We start from the raw sequence: 15,495 nt of genomic DNA on the forward strand, positions 1-15,495 counted from the left end.
GAGGAACAGTGTAGCAACATCAGCTATTTTAAAAACTCTGGTATAGTTAGGAATGACATATAGCAAACCTTACATTAAGCCACTAGACAAAGGAACAATTAAAAATGCTCTCTTAAACTTGTCTGTAAATACAGGAGGGAGTTTGATCTGAAGAACTGAAGGGAATCTCAGAATAATAAGAGAAGAATGTGATTAATCTGGGTGAATACCTGTAAGAATTATAGTCTATAAAGCAGTCAGGAAATAAATTAATACAAATCATAGGACAGGTAATAAAGCCATAGCTGGAACATAAAGACATTTCTTTCATCTGGAACACAGATCTGCCTGTCAGTTAACTGTATGGGAAATATAAAAGTAAACCAATCTGTATGCAAATATTGTCAAGTTTAGTCAAAAACCAGCAATATGTTACAAGGAACTGTATACAGCCAGCATATGAGAGATGTGATCTTACCCTGGTGGCAAAATGTGAAAGTCTGAAGCGAGATGAATAGCATGTACCAGAGCAAAATGGTATAAAAGAAAAGGAATTCAGACCAGATGTGGCTGGATTTTATGCCAATGAAAACCCAAAGCATTCTGGCTATTCATTTAGGACTTTAGGTTTAATATATCTAATCCTAGCCAGACTGGAGTGGTGCTCATTACCATTATAGAGTGGTGTGCTAGGGGCGGGGCATGAAGGGGAACTTCATACAGAAAAAATCCCTAATGCTGTACTTGTGAGAAGGAGGGACTGGAGGTAAGATGCTCCACCCTTCTCCCAGGTATCAAAATGAAAGGCAATGGACAAAAAGGGGAGCAGCAACCCAGTATGGCAGATGGAGGGGACCTGCACCCCACACAAACAGGGAACACTAAGCTTAGCAACAAAGGTGTCACAACAAGCAGGGCAGGTACTGTCTCATGGCAGCAGTACTGCCTTTGCTACTCCTTATCCATTTCCACTGGGCGGGCTTGGTTTCCAGACTCTATTAATCATTCTGTTTTGCAAACATTTAACCTTCACATATTAATACACACATACATGCACACACACACACAAAACTGAAACGTGCTGGAGTTGGGAATGACAGATTTGTGTGCCTTGAGGAAGCATCTAATTCAGGCGCCTTTCAAGGGACAGCTCTTGATTTATATAATTACACAGATTCCCCAGGAGAGCTGCAATCATGCTCTTCAGGAAGGGGCCTGGGAGACAGGAGATGTGGACTGCTTTTCCTTCTCTCTCACTGATTCACAGAGCCAGCCTGAAAAAGTCACTTGTTCTTGTAGTGCCTCAGTTTACTGTTGGCACCACTGCAACATCACTGTGAACTGCTACATAGTTCATAATAATTACCAAAGGGGCATTATGAAGTCACTCAGCTCAGAGGCTGAAGCTTGCAAATTGCTGTCAGCTTCTGATTCTGACAGTAGTGTTCTTGTGCTGGGTACCATCCAGCTACAATGCACCTACCCTAAGGAGTCTGTGAAATAAGACACACACACAGGAAAATGCAGAGAGATGCAGTTTGTCCATGTCACATGGCAAGCCAGTGGCACACGAATGGAGCTGCTGCTTCTATGTCTTGACTAGTTACCCTGCTTTTGAAATGCAGTGTTACTCCCTGTATACAAAATGAGTGGCTTGCCCAGTACTAATGCTTCAGTTTTAGTGAATTGTTCTGTGATCTACTTGTGCTGCTCTTAGGACATACAACCCTGTTCCAGCCCCGTGGAGGCAGATTCACACCCAGCCCCACAATTTGTTAAGCTGGATCAAGAGACCAATCTGGTTCTGATCAAAGTCTTGCAAACAGCAGGGTCAGCACAACTGAGAGCTGGCACTGGGGTCAGAGGGGATTGACTGGCACTGTCACCAAAATACCATCTAATCAAAGCATGGCCTGATAGGGCCCACATCAGATCCATTGCATTGCTCAGAACAAAGCCTGAGCATATAAATGACTCAGTGTGGAGACATCATCCCTACATTAATAAGATCACTACCACACAGAGAAGGGAATCCTGCAACAGTTAAGTGCCATATTAGCACACTCAGCATGGGCCATTAGCCACCTTTCTCCACTGTTCACTGCTTGCCCCTTCTCAGTCTAAATGTTTGTTCTATCAGAAGGCACAAAAGGGACATGAAACTTAAAAGTTTCTCAGTTTGAACTACCTAAGACTAGTACTTAACTTCAGCTCTGCTCACAGGCGTGCTCTGTGAAAACCTGCAGGCTTTTAGGTCTGTAGTGTTCTAAACAAAAGCTTTCTGGTGGTGGTATGCTTCATTACATCGGCTGTTGGAGGAGAAACTCTGAGCAAGTCACAAGTCATCTCTAGGTCTTAGTTTTCCATTTGTAAACTTGGTATCCATTTGGAGGAGGGCTGTAGGGCTTAGTTTGTTAGCCAATGGAGAAATGATTACACAGTACCACCTTTGCTTGCAAGTCATGCTGATTAGCTGAGCTGTAGCAACAGTACAAGCTCCTAACCTGGTTAAAGTGCTTTTGTGTTTGTAACCTTCCTGGCACCAGCATGTTTGTCAGAGTGGAGAGAATAGGGAGATAGTTCAGTTATATATTGCAATTTTATATTGCATATTGCAAGCATTTTATGAAGCATTTGGTTTTGGGGAGGATGGGGTGATGAGGCTATGAGACAAGACAACTCAGTGAAGCAGAAAGCCAAGGATCCCTACATGGCTGCATGGCCTCCATCTGGTAAGCAGAGGCATGTAGTGAGACCTTGAGTGCAGCTTCTGAAGTGGGAACTGGGAAAGAATCATACTGCAGGGCTGGGCACAGGACTGGCTGCTGGGAGTAAAGATTACTAAAAAGGTGACAGTTTGGTGGTGGTATAATAATCACTTGGACTTTTTTTCAGAAACTTCGTGCTGGAGGGACCCACACGCCCTCTATCCCCTATTCCCAGAAGTCTGTCTCTGGACACTGTCGTCAATTTGAGAGTTCATTTCCTGGTTAAACAAACAGCAATTAAATAACAGAAGATAGGCAACGCCTAGAGACACTATCTCAAACTCGCCCTAGACAGGCCTTGTGACACTGGGGTCCCTATGTTTTGTCTCCTGGCTAAAACATGTTAATACATAAGAGGAATTACAGTGTGCAACAATGTGTGTATGCAAAGGAAAAGTGGGCCTGGCTTGCTTGGGAAGTACATTCTGCTTCTTGGCACTGTGGGGCCAGGTTTGTCAACAGAGAACCTCTTGGGCAGCCAGCACTGGGCCAGGTGACCCGGAAAGAAACACACTCCCTTTCATTTGCTCTGCTATGCCTGTGTAGAGAAAATGTGAGAAAATAAAAACTCAGTGCCTCTAGTGTGTTCCTACAGCTTTTGGGACAACCAGGAGAGGCACATCATGATCATCAAGAGGCGTTCATGAAGTGGAACCCGGGGGAAAGGGGCAATCAAATATTTGCTCCCAGCAGGAAACTGAAGCTAAGGAAAAAATGTAAGATCTTTCTAGTGCACTCTATTAAACTGTAGTGTAGTTCTCCAAAAGTGTTTCAAAGCATGCTCTTTGGCACCCATCAGCTAAAAGGAACAAAGAACTAGAGGACATACCCTCAGACTTCTGGTGCTAAAGGAGAGGTGGATTAGGAATCTGAGACTTATGAATAGTTTACTCTCTATATTTCCTTTGGCTCTTGCAATCTTCAGTTGCCTCCCAGTAAAAGTACACAGAAATAAACTAAAGATGAAAAAAACATCACTGTGACACTCTTCATTTTCTATACATGAAGCATCATTCATTTAACCCATCATCATCAGGGTTCAAGAACTTTTTCACTCATATTCATTATTGATTGGATTGTAATCCTCCTTGGGGTGAAAACTCACAGATCAGCAAGGGATCTTTAGTCTCCTCATAGAAACAGAAGCCTTTCCTTTCCTCATGTGCGCAATCAATACTGACACCTATTTGCAACATGCTTTGACTGGCCCTTGATTCCTCTGAAGTGCATGAATTCCTTGCTTTTGTAATGAATACCTGAAGTTATTCAAATGGAAGAATCTTAAAACTTCTGTTCCATCACATATTCCTCTCTTAATTTACGGATGTTGGGCAGTGAAATTGCTTCGATTATGTTTCAGTTGACCTTGCTCCTGGTTTTTTTTACACTCCAAGTATCCACATGACTGAATTTCAGCTTCCAGCACTTCAGGGAATGTTTCATTCTTTCCTACACTGCAGCTTACTGCAGGCAGAATAAACCAGATACTTTGGGAGGGGAAGAAAATCCTGAAATCCAGAAGTTGATGCCTCTGAAGATACAAAAGGTGGCAGATGGCTCACCATGATGATGGAATGGAACTTTGAGCAACTCAGATAATTCTATCGTGTGTCAGAACACCTGCATCCCAAGGGAATGCTAATGAGGAGGAGGGACAGAGAGTAAAAAGTCTATAATGCATTTAGCTTGAACTAGCTTAGACATTTTTTACTGCTCATATCTGCTATGTAAATCCCAATTGTGTATCTGATCTATCAAGTGTGATTTGGGAAGTCAGCATTTATGGGAAGCTGAATTTGGGTTTGGGGTTCTATCAATACTTTTTATGAGGGGTCCCAATAAAGGTTTGTATTCTCTGACCCCTAGCAGCCCCCTCATGCAGAATTTGTGGAGGAAATACAGCCACAAACTTCCCACCTGACTGTTATACCAAGGGACTGCATCATATCTCAGCAAGTCCCAATCTCTCCTGAGTAGGCTTTCAGAAACAGGATCTGTAAGCCATGGGTTTCCTGCATACCTGGTCTGGCAAACAATGTCGTGAAGTCTTGCTGCTGAATTCATCTCCCGAGTCCACTTTAGGTCACTGAGGGCTGCTTTTTCTTTACTACTACTAGACTACTGTTTTAGTTCCTTCACCACTGCTAAATAAGTCAAACTTTTCCCAATAGATTCCTTTCAGTAAATATTTCCATGCTTTGGTCATTTCTTGCCATAAGGATGAGTCATGAAATAGGAGCAAAATAGCCTAATTAGCCACTTGCACCTCAGAGCCATACTCTTTGCTTCTTTCACAGTTTTCTGTGTCTTCCAAGATGCCTACCAGTTAAGTAGATGCCAGAGATTTCAAACAATGTTGTCTGCTGGCGTACTGAACTGTTTGCTTTCTGGAGATATGTATTTATCCCATTTAGCTTAGACATTTTGTTTAGTACGCAATAAAGCCCTTTGCCGCATTTGCTTCCACAGGTTTCACAGCAGTCAGAACAATTTGGAATATGACCATTTTGATAAAGAACTTTTCCATGTAGTTAAGAGTACTAAACACATGGTATGAGCTTCAACAGCCATGAAGCTAGCCTATTCAAAGCTAAGCACTTTCTGCTTCTCTTGACAAATTTTGGACCTGTAAAAATCAATAGAAAATTTCTCTCCTTCTTCAATAAGAACAAATTTTTTCAAACTTGACATCTGCCTTATCAGCTATTATATTGTACTATATTACTAGTATTTGAATTGCGGAAACACCCTGTCATAGAAAGGACTCCAGGATGCCAGACACTGAACAACAAAGAATAAAAGCCTGTTCACTATTTTTACTGAAGGAATATGTCAGTTCAAACTGCAAACTAACACTGCTTTACTTCTTGGAATGAGACATCTCTTAATTGTGTCTGGTTTTTGCTGTTGACAGAAAGAAGGCCAGTCTAGAGCTTACCTCATTGCCCAGGAGCTGATGTCTTCAGAAAAAGTGTGAGTTCATTGTTACAACCAATCTGTTGCTCTCCTAAAACTGAAGCTACGCAATCCACCTTTCAGCATTGCTTTGACGGCAATTAATAAAAGTTTGTCTCTCCCCAGATACGTGGAGATGCTCCAGCTGTTACATATGGTAAGTAAATAATTTGAATCACTGAAACCTAATTGCCCTTTTACTTAGCTGCAATTTAGAGGATGTAAAAGCATTGGAGGGACTGAGGAGAATTTGAGGAGGAATGGCTTACTGTGAACCATTGTAAAGGAATATGTCTGCCACTAATCTACTCTTGCTACAGAACGTAAAATATAGTATTTGTCATTCACAGGGAAAAGCGTTGGCCAACAGTGCTTGCTGATGCTCTGACACTGGTGTAAGATGCAGAAAAAGCCTAGTGCAGAGCAGGAGATGGTGATAAAGAGGGGTGAACCCTCTCTCTTCAGAGAGAGACAGATAGGAGCAGAGCTATGAAGCATGGGGATTTGGTTTGAATGGATTCACAGTGCTTCCTTTTAAGCTTCTTTTTTTCTGATAATGCAATATCAGTAATATACAGTGTGGCCTGGATATCCACACTGTGACACAGGTAGTCACCATGGGCAAAATACAGATTCTGGTGTCAGAGTCTCTCATTGAGGGAACACACACAAAGAATCAATCACTTGTGGTGCCTGATAGAGAGCTCTTGCATGGTGTAAACCCACCATCAGCTTTGTCCCAGAACAAAGAGCTGCCACTGCTTCCCTGGAGACTGGCACATAGCTTAGGTAGCCTCGCTCTCAACATCTTTCTTGGCTGTTAGTTGCAAGGCAGTAGGGAGTAATAGCCACCACACAAAGCATGCCCATAGCTGCTTGGAAGGAAATTCCTTGAGAAGGCAAAAAGTAGCCCCAGGTTGTCCTTGGATGACACCTCATACCATAGCAGTGGACAGGAACTCTGATGGAGAGAAAAGTAATGAGGTCAGCATTGTATTGCTGCCTGCTTATTGTGCCTCTCAAGCAAGCTGTCAAAGCTTAAGAGCCTTCTCAGGCTTGGGCAGCAGAGGCAGGAGAGCAGCCTTAAATGTGACAAACACCTTGCAGACAATTGCATTTCAACAAATCAAAAACTGGCAAGCTGGTCAGCGGGGAACCAAACACTTTAAGGGGCTTAGCTGGAATCTACCAATATTTTGATAAGTTGGTTATAACTTGCCTAGCCATTTGCCTCATCTATCCTGGCTTTCCTTCCTGCACAGCCAAACATATTATTTGACACTAGCGAGACATAGTTGTAATTATCAGTTGTCCATTGGGGAAGCCAGGGTGGTTTCTTCACCTGTAGACTACAGGGCTTCTGATCATTAAGAATAGCCACAGAACTCCTTACTGAAATTAAGATTTCCAAAAGTATCATCAAGTAAAAAAAGAGAAAAGCCTCTGCCAGCTTCTAAATCAAAACAGAAGAGAAATATACACACAGGAGATTACCATGCACAGAGAGTATTAGCCACTCTGCATCTTCATTAGATGCATCCAATTAAAACATTCTTAATGTATTTAATTTTCCATTTCCAAGTACATTTGTACTTTGGTACATTATGGACAGCATGTAAATGCAGGGCTGAACTAGAGTGAGTGTATGGTGCACTGTATTTAGTGCAAATGTCTAGGAGAGGCCTTTCCTTTGCATTATATCCTAGCATTTTCCATATACCTCTAAGAGATAAAAGTGGCTCACTAACATGGCCTGAAAAATCTTCAATATATAGACCCAAATCTTGCAATGCACTTCAATGCCTTTATCCAGAGCATGAATGGCTGCACACCCTCATGGCTGTTATCGCATCATGTTACTGCCAGACTGCCTTGCCTATGCTGTTGCTGGGTCAGGAAGGGGATGCTTCAGGACATTCCCAGTCCCTTCAGGACCTACTTTGCACTTTTCTCCTCCCTCTGGTAAATCCCTGTGTGATGAATTTGGTTCTGAGGCTATGTGTGTAAACGAGTAATTTATGCATTTTCACAATAATCTTATTTTCTGCCTGTAGAAATCATTTGGAAGGAACAGGAAATGTCATTTTTGCTCTCTTTTCCAAGTTGACAACTTTGACATGGGACAGGGATTCTGGTTTATATCTGCTAAATTTCTTTAGTTTAGAAACACTTATGTATGCAAGTGCACGTTGCTCCCCTCCAAACTGTTGGTAATCCTTAATAAACAGAATCTTCATAAAAATTACAGCTCATAGGTTAGTTACAGAAAAACTCTCCTTGATTGCTAATTTTATCTGCTCCAGTGCTCCAGAGTTGGCTCAAAGATATGAGGGAATTAAACCAGAAAGTTTTCCTGGCTTGACTCAAAAATGTAACTACTCCTTGCTCTCCTGTTGGGGAACTCAGACACTTTCTAAGCAGAGTGTTTATTACAGAAAATAAGTAACATTACCTGGAGCTTGCCCTGCCAGTCCTGGAATTAAGGTTTTAAGGCATCAGGGAAATTGGCTCTGTTTTAATCATACTTAATTATTAGGTTTGGATCGACTGGTTAATTTATCATTAAAAAGATACTGGTAATAGCACTCCAATGCCTGGGCAAGTTCTGTTTCTGTCAGCCATCAATTAGAAGCACTTGTTTGGTTTTTATATATATTTCAGCCCTGTAATGGAATATTCCACTGAATCCTATTTTGCTGGCATTTTGTTTCCCTGCCTGCCCATCTCACTGAAGCAGAGGGATCTTATGAGTGTTTTGCATGTGCTTATTATTTCCTTAATTATGAAAGTTAGAGCACCAAAAGAGGAGTTAAAATTTCAAATTAAAATAAGGGCCTAAAGTAAACCCTTCGATGAATGCACTGGTTTGCAAAGTTAAGCCACTTATAGGCTGTGAAATGTCAGAATCACTGTACCCATGCACTCTCCACTTTTCCTCTCCCAGTTCCCATTGTTTCAAGTTAGAAAGTTCAGAAAGGTCTGCATCAATTTTAGGATGAGATTTTGGGTGCAAAATTTTGATTAACGGTTTTCTTCTGCAGTAGAAACGTATCCTTTTTGCCCCATCACCAAATGCATACACTCCTTTAGGGGCTACTGGACGCTTTTTTCAGCAGAGTCAACAAGCAACTTTCTCAAATAAGACTTAATTGTTTCTATGAGTTGGCTTTCTAAGTAGCGAGGATGTATGAATGGCACCTGGGTTAGAGACTGAGAGAGAGGAACAGCCAGTCTCTTTTCACGCTTGACTGCTAGTTCAGGCACTCCTTAGTTTAGAAGAGATCAAAAATCATTATGGGAACAGGTTCAGAGCGTTCATTTCTGTGTTTTATCAGTTGTCTATAGCCCTAGCTTACCCCACCTCTGCTGCTATAGGCTGATGTCTGCAGGATAGCTACCTACTGCAGTGGTATTCAGAAGTAATCTGCAGGTTTTTCTGTTGTAATCATGTTCAATCTAGAAAGCTGCAGTCCCAGCACAGTTACCTTTCCCACCCCAGCTACTGTTGGTTCTTTATATTCACCTGTTGGCTAGGGTATTATTCCAGAAATCTAGAGAAACTATTACCAATTTTACAACATGTAAGTCCCTTGGACTACAGGGGAATTATTGCCTAACTGAGGCTTTTCAATACTGTCATAGTGCAAAAAGTTACAATAAACTAATTACTCCTTTTTGCATATTTGTATAGCATTAGGAATAGTCACATCAGTAAAAAATTCTGCTTTGCTGTGTACTCGCTGTTGACACAGGTCCCACTGGCAGATGTCACAAGCAACCACCAGTGACCACAGAGTCACCAAACTGCCCTCAAGGTACAACACCCCATTCATGGCCAGTTAGAACCAAAGGCTTCCTCGACAACCTATCTCAGCTCAGGCAAGCATTTCTCTCTGTTCCTCATCACCAACTTTCTCAAGAAAACAGTTTCTAAATGCTCATCTTCAAGTCTCAAGTCTCATCTTCATATATAAACCTACATGTGGGTAAGAAAGGCAAGGAACTAAACCACACCCTAGCTGCTTTCAGAAAGGAAAAAAAGGCTTTTCTTAAGCCTGCAGCAGGAGCAGTTTCCCATCTCATTTCCAGGCTTGGCTGGAGCTGCTATTCATTCAGCGTAACAGAATCTGTTTGGCTTTTCAGCAGAGACTTAAATAAATTGATTGATTGCCAAAATGATGACATTTCCATACACCCACTCTGCTATTGAACTGAAAGAGTGGAAACATTATGTTAGCTCACAAACTCGGTATCAGTTGGTGTGGTAGTAGTGATAATAATCTAAAGGGTTAGCTGTTATTTACCCTACTCAAAGGTAATGCAATTCTCTGGAGCAGGGAGTTAAGAACTCATTCTGGACTGAGCGGATGGGACTGGCAGGGCCTTGCAGTCCAAGTCCTTGATCTCTTGGTACTGACAATTTAGTTTTCCAAAGTTGATTAGTCTTTCCATTTCCTTCAGGATCATTTAATCCTCAAACTTTGTCATTCTTTTCTCCTATTCCTCTTCCCTAGTAATGCAGGCTGCACTTGTCATCTTTTTCTTAGTGCTTGCTCCCGAACAAAAATGCTGCAGGTTGCTTTCTCAGCCTAATGTTTCACACATCCCCTTCGAGGACCAAGAGTCTGGTTTATTTGCTTCCCTTCAGCCAGTCTGTTTCAAATGGCTTTACTAGAAGTACACAAATCAAACTTAGTGTGACTCAGACTGCCTCAGGATCCCAGTCTGTATGGGATCAAGCATTTGCTTGATAGTGTACCCTGTTTGCATTTATTCTGTCTTTGACTTTTGTACATAAAATCACCTTTTTGGTGCATAAAAACCTTTGGAGTCATTATTACTTCCCTCTGAGGCATCTACTGAATTAAGATACCTAAAAAGACAGCTCTGCACTGAAAAAAACACCAGCCCCAACACCTCCCTGTTCAAAGAAAGTTGATTCTGTCTTCTGGTTTGCATTTTCCTCATAACAATGGGCCACAATTCTTAGAAACACTAAGACCCAGATTTATGTTTCCTCAGTATTTGAAGATATGGATATGAATATGATATGAATAGATATAACATGTGCTCATTCTCCAGCATTTTGAGCAGTTTGGGATCCAACCCTGCACTGGGCATCCCAATGCTTCTGACTGCAAAATAAATCTTAGGAAATAAAAAAGAACAAAATTATCTTAGTGCTCAAGTCACTAACTCAAAGGTATCTAAATGCAGATTATCATGAAGTCAGGCTCACTGGTTACACTCTACTTTCAGAATTCTGGTGGGCAGCACATTCTCAAGAACAAAAAATAAACATCTGATTTAGGAGCCACTATTACATATTAGACAAAACAGAACTCCATCTTTCTAATGATTTACACTTCCAGTGAATGATTGGCTGAGCAGCCTTTTTTACTACTGTGAATTTCTTGCATGATGTTCAAAGTTCTGCTGGACCAATCAAGTCATTATTTTCCTAATTAAATGCTTTAGTGAATGGATAAATGAAGAGCTAGCTGGCTGTTAGACCCTCTGAAGCTCTGCTAAAAGCCTACAGATGCAGTGTCACAAAAGAATAGCCTGCCCTCACTTATAGTAGGCTGGGTTTTTTTTCTCCTCATTTATTTATTCATTGTTGTCTTCATCGGCAGTGGGAAAATAGCTATGTATCGGCCATGGAGCTTCTGCAGTGGGAATGTTGAGCCAAAATAGCTTTGAAATAACCTGTATATCTTTTAAAAGGAGAGGGAAGTCACACTAGCACATTTGGCATCAGGACAATTCCCTGGTAACAAGCCCCACTGATTCGCAATGCATGCTCTACAGCTTGCCAGTTCTGAAACTCGTTTGCAGTGTTTTGGATGAACGTGTGTATTTGACTGCATGTGAGTGTGTGTTGAGGTCAGGGTTCCTGACCTAGATTGTACCCTGCAATGGCAGGATAAGAGACTAATTGTGTCTGCTGCGATAGTATTTTCTATTGTTCATCTGGCATTGTTTCTTCTGAGCTCAGTAATGAGAAATTTGGGAAGATCACTGCTCAGTGCAGATCAAGGGTCACTCACTCTGCTACAGGAGATGTGCCACTTTTTAATTCACAGGTGCCACTTACACCATTAGGAGAGAGGCTGCTGGCCATAATGAAGATACCTCAAAGAACCACCCATGAGTCAGACTTGGCTCATGGCATACTGTACAGCATCTCATGCCTGCATTCAGCTTTAATACGGAGACTCTCTTCTCCCCCTTTGAACTCTTCACCCTCCCCTCAGATGTAATGCCTAGATGTCCAGAAGAGCCTTGGATCCTGCAATATGTAGTATCTGTGGAATCCACCTTCATTTTAGAAGTGAAAGTGGTTGTAAAACCCTGCACCATTTTATGCAATCAGTATAGACTTCAGTTGTATTAAGTTTGGGCTGCAGTAAGATTTCCTGTTGTCCTCCCTGGCCCACCCACAAAGGGTCAAATATGCTTACTTCCCAATATTATCAGTTCATAAAAAAATCAGGTTGACTTGAGAAGCAATTACAATTCTAGATACACATGCAAAATGATTTTTGGATGCATGTACGTTTCATTATTTATTGAAAAGTATAGAATTCCAGATGCCAGGTGGGAATTGTGGCATGAGCAAGGTAAACATGTTGTGTGCAGACATGATTTCCGCAGCTGAAGTTGCCAGTATTCCCACTTGTGGACTGAGGCAGAAAAATGGCATGGTTTTCCACTAATGTATCTGCTCTGTACACTCTCTTTTTAGTTTGTTGGGTTTTTTTTTTCCTCAGATCTGTTCCCTAATGGAAACTCACACATCTCCCCAACCAGTGTTCCTCTTGAAAACTGTAGAAATATCCTACGTGAATTTATTCACCCATTAGTCCTTTCCTGTTCTTTAACACACAGTAGAGGTATAAGCAGGAAAGCTGATTCAGCCATGACAGCGTTAGAGGTCAGACCTTTGGTTGGTATAAATTTATATAGTTTTTCTCTAGCAGGTGACTGCAAGAACAGCAGATGATTAGCTTCTTCAAAGCACTGCATCAGACTCATTTTGAGTTAAGATTTCTTTCCCTCATTATCAACATCATGAAGATACTTCAGAATCTGGAAAGCAGTTGAGCTCTTTTCTGCTTTGTGCATTATTGCAAGGTGAAGCTTCCTTTCTTCCAGTGAGATGATGCAACAAAGAGCATGTAGAGACTTTGCTTCAGCACCCAAGATCTGGAACATACTACTTAGACTGCAGGCATTCAGAGCTTTTCTAATCCAGCCACAGAGTCTAGCAATCTGGTCCTTCTACTGTAATGTGCACTTTTTGGTCACAGAAATACATTTCCTTTCCGATATTTCTCTTGACCTGTTAAAGTATGGCTTTGCTCTACAACCACTACCTTCTACTAGAAATTCACAATTTCTGGTTCAAATGCAGGCCTGATGCTGGGAACACAGTTCTGAAAGCCAGTGAGAAGGAACCTCCATTCCCACCTGCAGAGCAACTGTTGGTCAAATCGTAGGACTATAAATTACTAATGGCAAAGCCAATATAATGGTGCTGTACCCCCTTCTCCTTCTAGTCTCCTGCCATTGTAGTCAATACACAAGAACTAGGATTTCCATTATGATAGGATTAGCATCTTAAACACCGCTGCTTTAGAAGATGAACAAATAACAACAGAAAACCAAGAAGGAGATCTAGCAACTGATCAGCATTTCTTGACCAATTTTAAAAGGTTTTCTTTCAAATAGAGCTATCTGTTTATCTATACCTTTAAGTCAAAATCTTGACTTTCTCTGCTCCAGTCTACTCACCTTTCTAATCTACATAGTTGCTTTCAGCCTATTGCAGGTGGCAGAACCATCAGCTTTTTACAGTGAAGGTAGAGACTGATTTCAGTCCTATCATTTCCTAACTACCCCTACTAGTCTGGTTGCAGTAGTCCCTGGCTCCCCAGGTATCCATGGACCATTGGATTAACTGATCTAACTGGTCTATTCTGTTATACACAGAAAAAGCAAACAGATATTCTGGGTCCATACTGAATTACTATACCCAGGATTATTTTCAAGTAGAAGTTAAAGAAGAGAAATCACCCACCACAGCAAATATACATATTTTTTTTATATATATATATATATATACATGCAGTTTTTTCTCCTGGGTAAACTACTTGCCTGAAGCAGTGGTTTAGCTGACAAGAGATTAGTTTTCCTACCTTCCTTTCACTAGGGTTCTGCAAGGTTAAATGTTCTCAGGCTAACAAAAGCTAACTGGCAGCAGGGTTGAAATGCAGGAAGGACCACAATATGTATGGGATGTATCCATCTTGCAAAATGGCTGTTGATATGCATACAGGATTGCTAAAATTGATTTTTGCAGCTGGACTCCAAAACATACTCAGTCCCATATTGGAGATATTTAATACACAACCTCACCATTCCTGCATCTGCTAACAAAATCCTGGAAACAAAACTAACTCCTGTCCCATTAACTACCCCTTTTGCCTTTGGATTAGAATATCACATTTCACATAGATGTTGAATCCAGCAGAGAACTTTCTAAGTGCTCTACCAAAAACTAGCCTTGCTGACTCATTTCAAAGAGTACCTGGAGATAACTACCTGCTACAAAGGTTTCCAGGTTTCTGATCCCAGTTAAGCTGGGCTACCTTTCTGTAGCCCAGAGCCAGGTACCTAAATCTTTTTTTTCCCCAGAACTCTCCTGTAATCACTGTTTCCTCTTAGCATTGGCAGGCACTGCCAGCATCTCTAAAGCATCTCATATCCCAGCACCCTATAGTGAGCCTCATCACCTCACAGAGGTTATCAGATTCTACTCCAAGAGCCAAGCATGTGACAGCTAGGCAGTTCTCCGCATAAACCATAAGATCTTATTGAAACTAACCCCACATTCCTCCTTGTCTCATGCCCTTATAACAGGCTCCAGGTTACAGTCTCCATTTCCAGCAGAGAACAGATGTTCTTCAGAGGCATTCTTGGGGAAAAAAACCCTAACAGTTGTGTGTGTTAGTTATGTGCACAAACAAAAGAAGAAAAAAGAACAATCAACCAGCCTTTGTGGCTGTGGGGTTTGATCCTCTTTATTTCACTTAATTATTTGTAGGGTTTATTTCAGGGATGTTAAGGATTTGGCCATTGGATGGCTGTAAAGGGCTTATTTATGATTGCCCAAAACGTAATGAAAAATTTTATGTTTCAAAAATGTATTTTAATAGCACAGTTGCTAACCTTCTATGTCACCTAGCCAGCTTGCGTTATGCTTTCACGCGCTCACACAAACACTGGTGCAGGTATTGGCATAAGACAGGAGTGAGATCTGTATGCTCATATACCCCTGGATGAGACTAAGCTCTGTGGCCATCATGCCAGAGCCTTGAACTGAATGACTTCAGTTCATGCTTCTGTTCTAAGAAATTTTTGACGCAGCAGGGAATTATATGGACTCAGTGTTTGGTACCTTCTGTGTTTAGACATAGGGCTTGGGTGACAGACTTGGAGACCTTCAGGCGCCATGATTGATTAGAGTTAGTGAGACTGCAGAAGCACTTTGCATTTGATTAATGGCTTCCCAGGCACTCAGCACTTTCAATAGTGACATAATTATATTCTTTTAACGGATGTTTACAGTGATTACTGTTATGCTGCAGGTTTTTTATTAATCATTAGGAAGCTGGCTATCCAGGCAACTGGAATTAAATAATTTGTCCAAGAATTCATTATAATCAAAGGGGCAGGCAACTAATGACTAATTAAATCCACTGAAATGCTGTGGGAAAGGAGTGTTAAT

The 15,495-nt window shown here is 41.3% G+C and overlaps 1 protein-coding gene across 6 annotated transcripts in view; it reads left to right on the forward strand.

Moving 5' to 3' along the window:
- FGD5 (FYVE, RhoGEF and PH domain containing 5) overlaps window positions 1-15,495 on the forward strand; it is a 119,552-nt gene that overhangs the window by 53,436 nt on the left and 50,621 nt on the right. For all 6 annotated transcript variants that reach the window (XR_008578782.1, XM_054837949.1, XM_054837948.1 and 3 more), the window contains 2 exons: window positions 5,662-5,720; window positions 5,829-5,859. Coding sequence is in view for 5 of the 6 variants with exons in the window: in XM_054837949.1 (XP_054693924.1) it covers window positions 5,662-5,720; window positions 5,829-5,859 (90 nt within the window). In the remaining variant the exon portion in view is untranslated. The remainder of the gene's footprint in view (window positions 1-5,661; window positions 5,721-5,828; window positions 5,860-15,495) is intronic.

The sequence above is a fragment of the Grus americana genome, chromosome 11 (assembly GCF_028858705.1).
Source record: "Grus americana isolate bGruAme1 chromosome 11, bGruAme1.mat, whole genome shotgun sequence".
NCBI lineage: Eukaryota > Metazoa > Chordata > Aves > Gruiformes > Gruidae > Grus > Grus americana.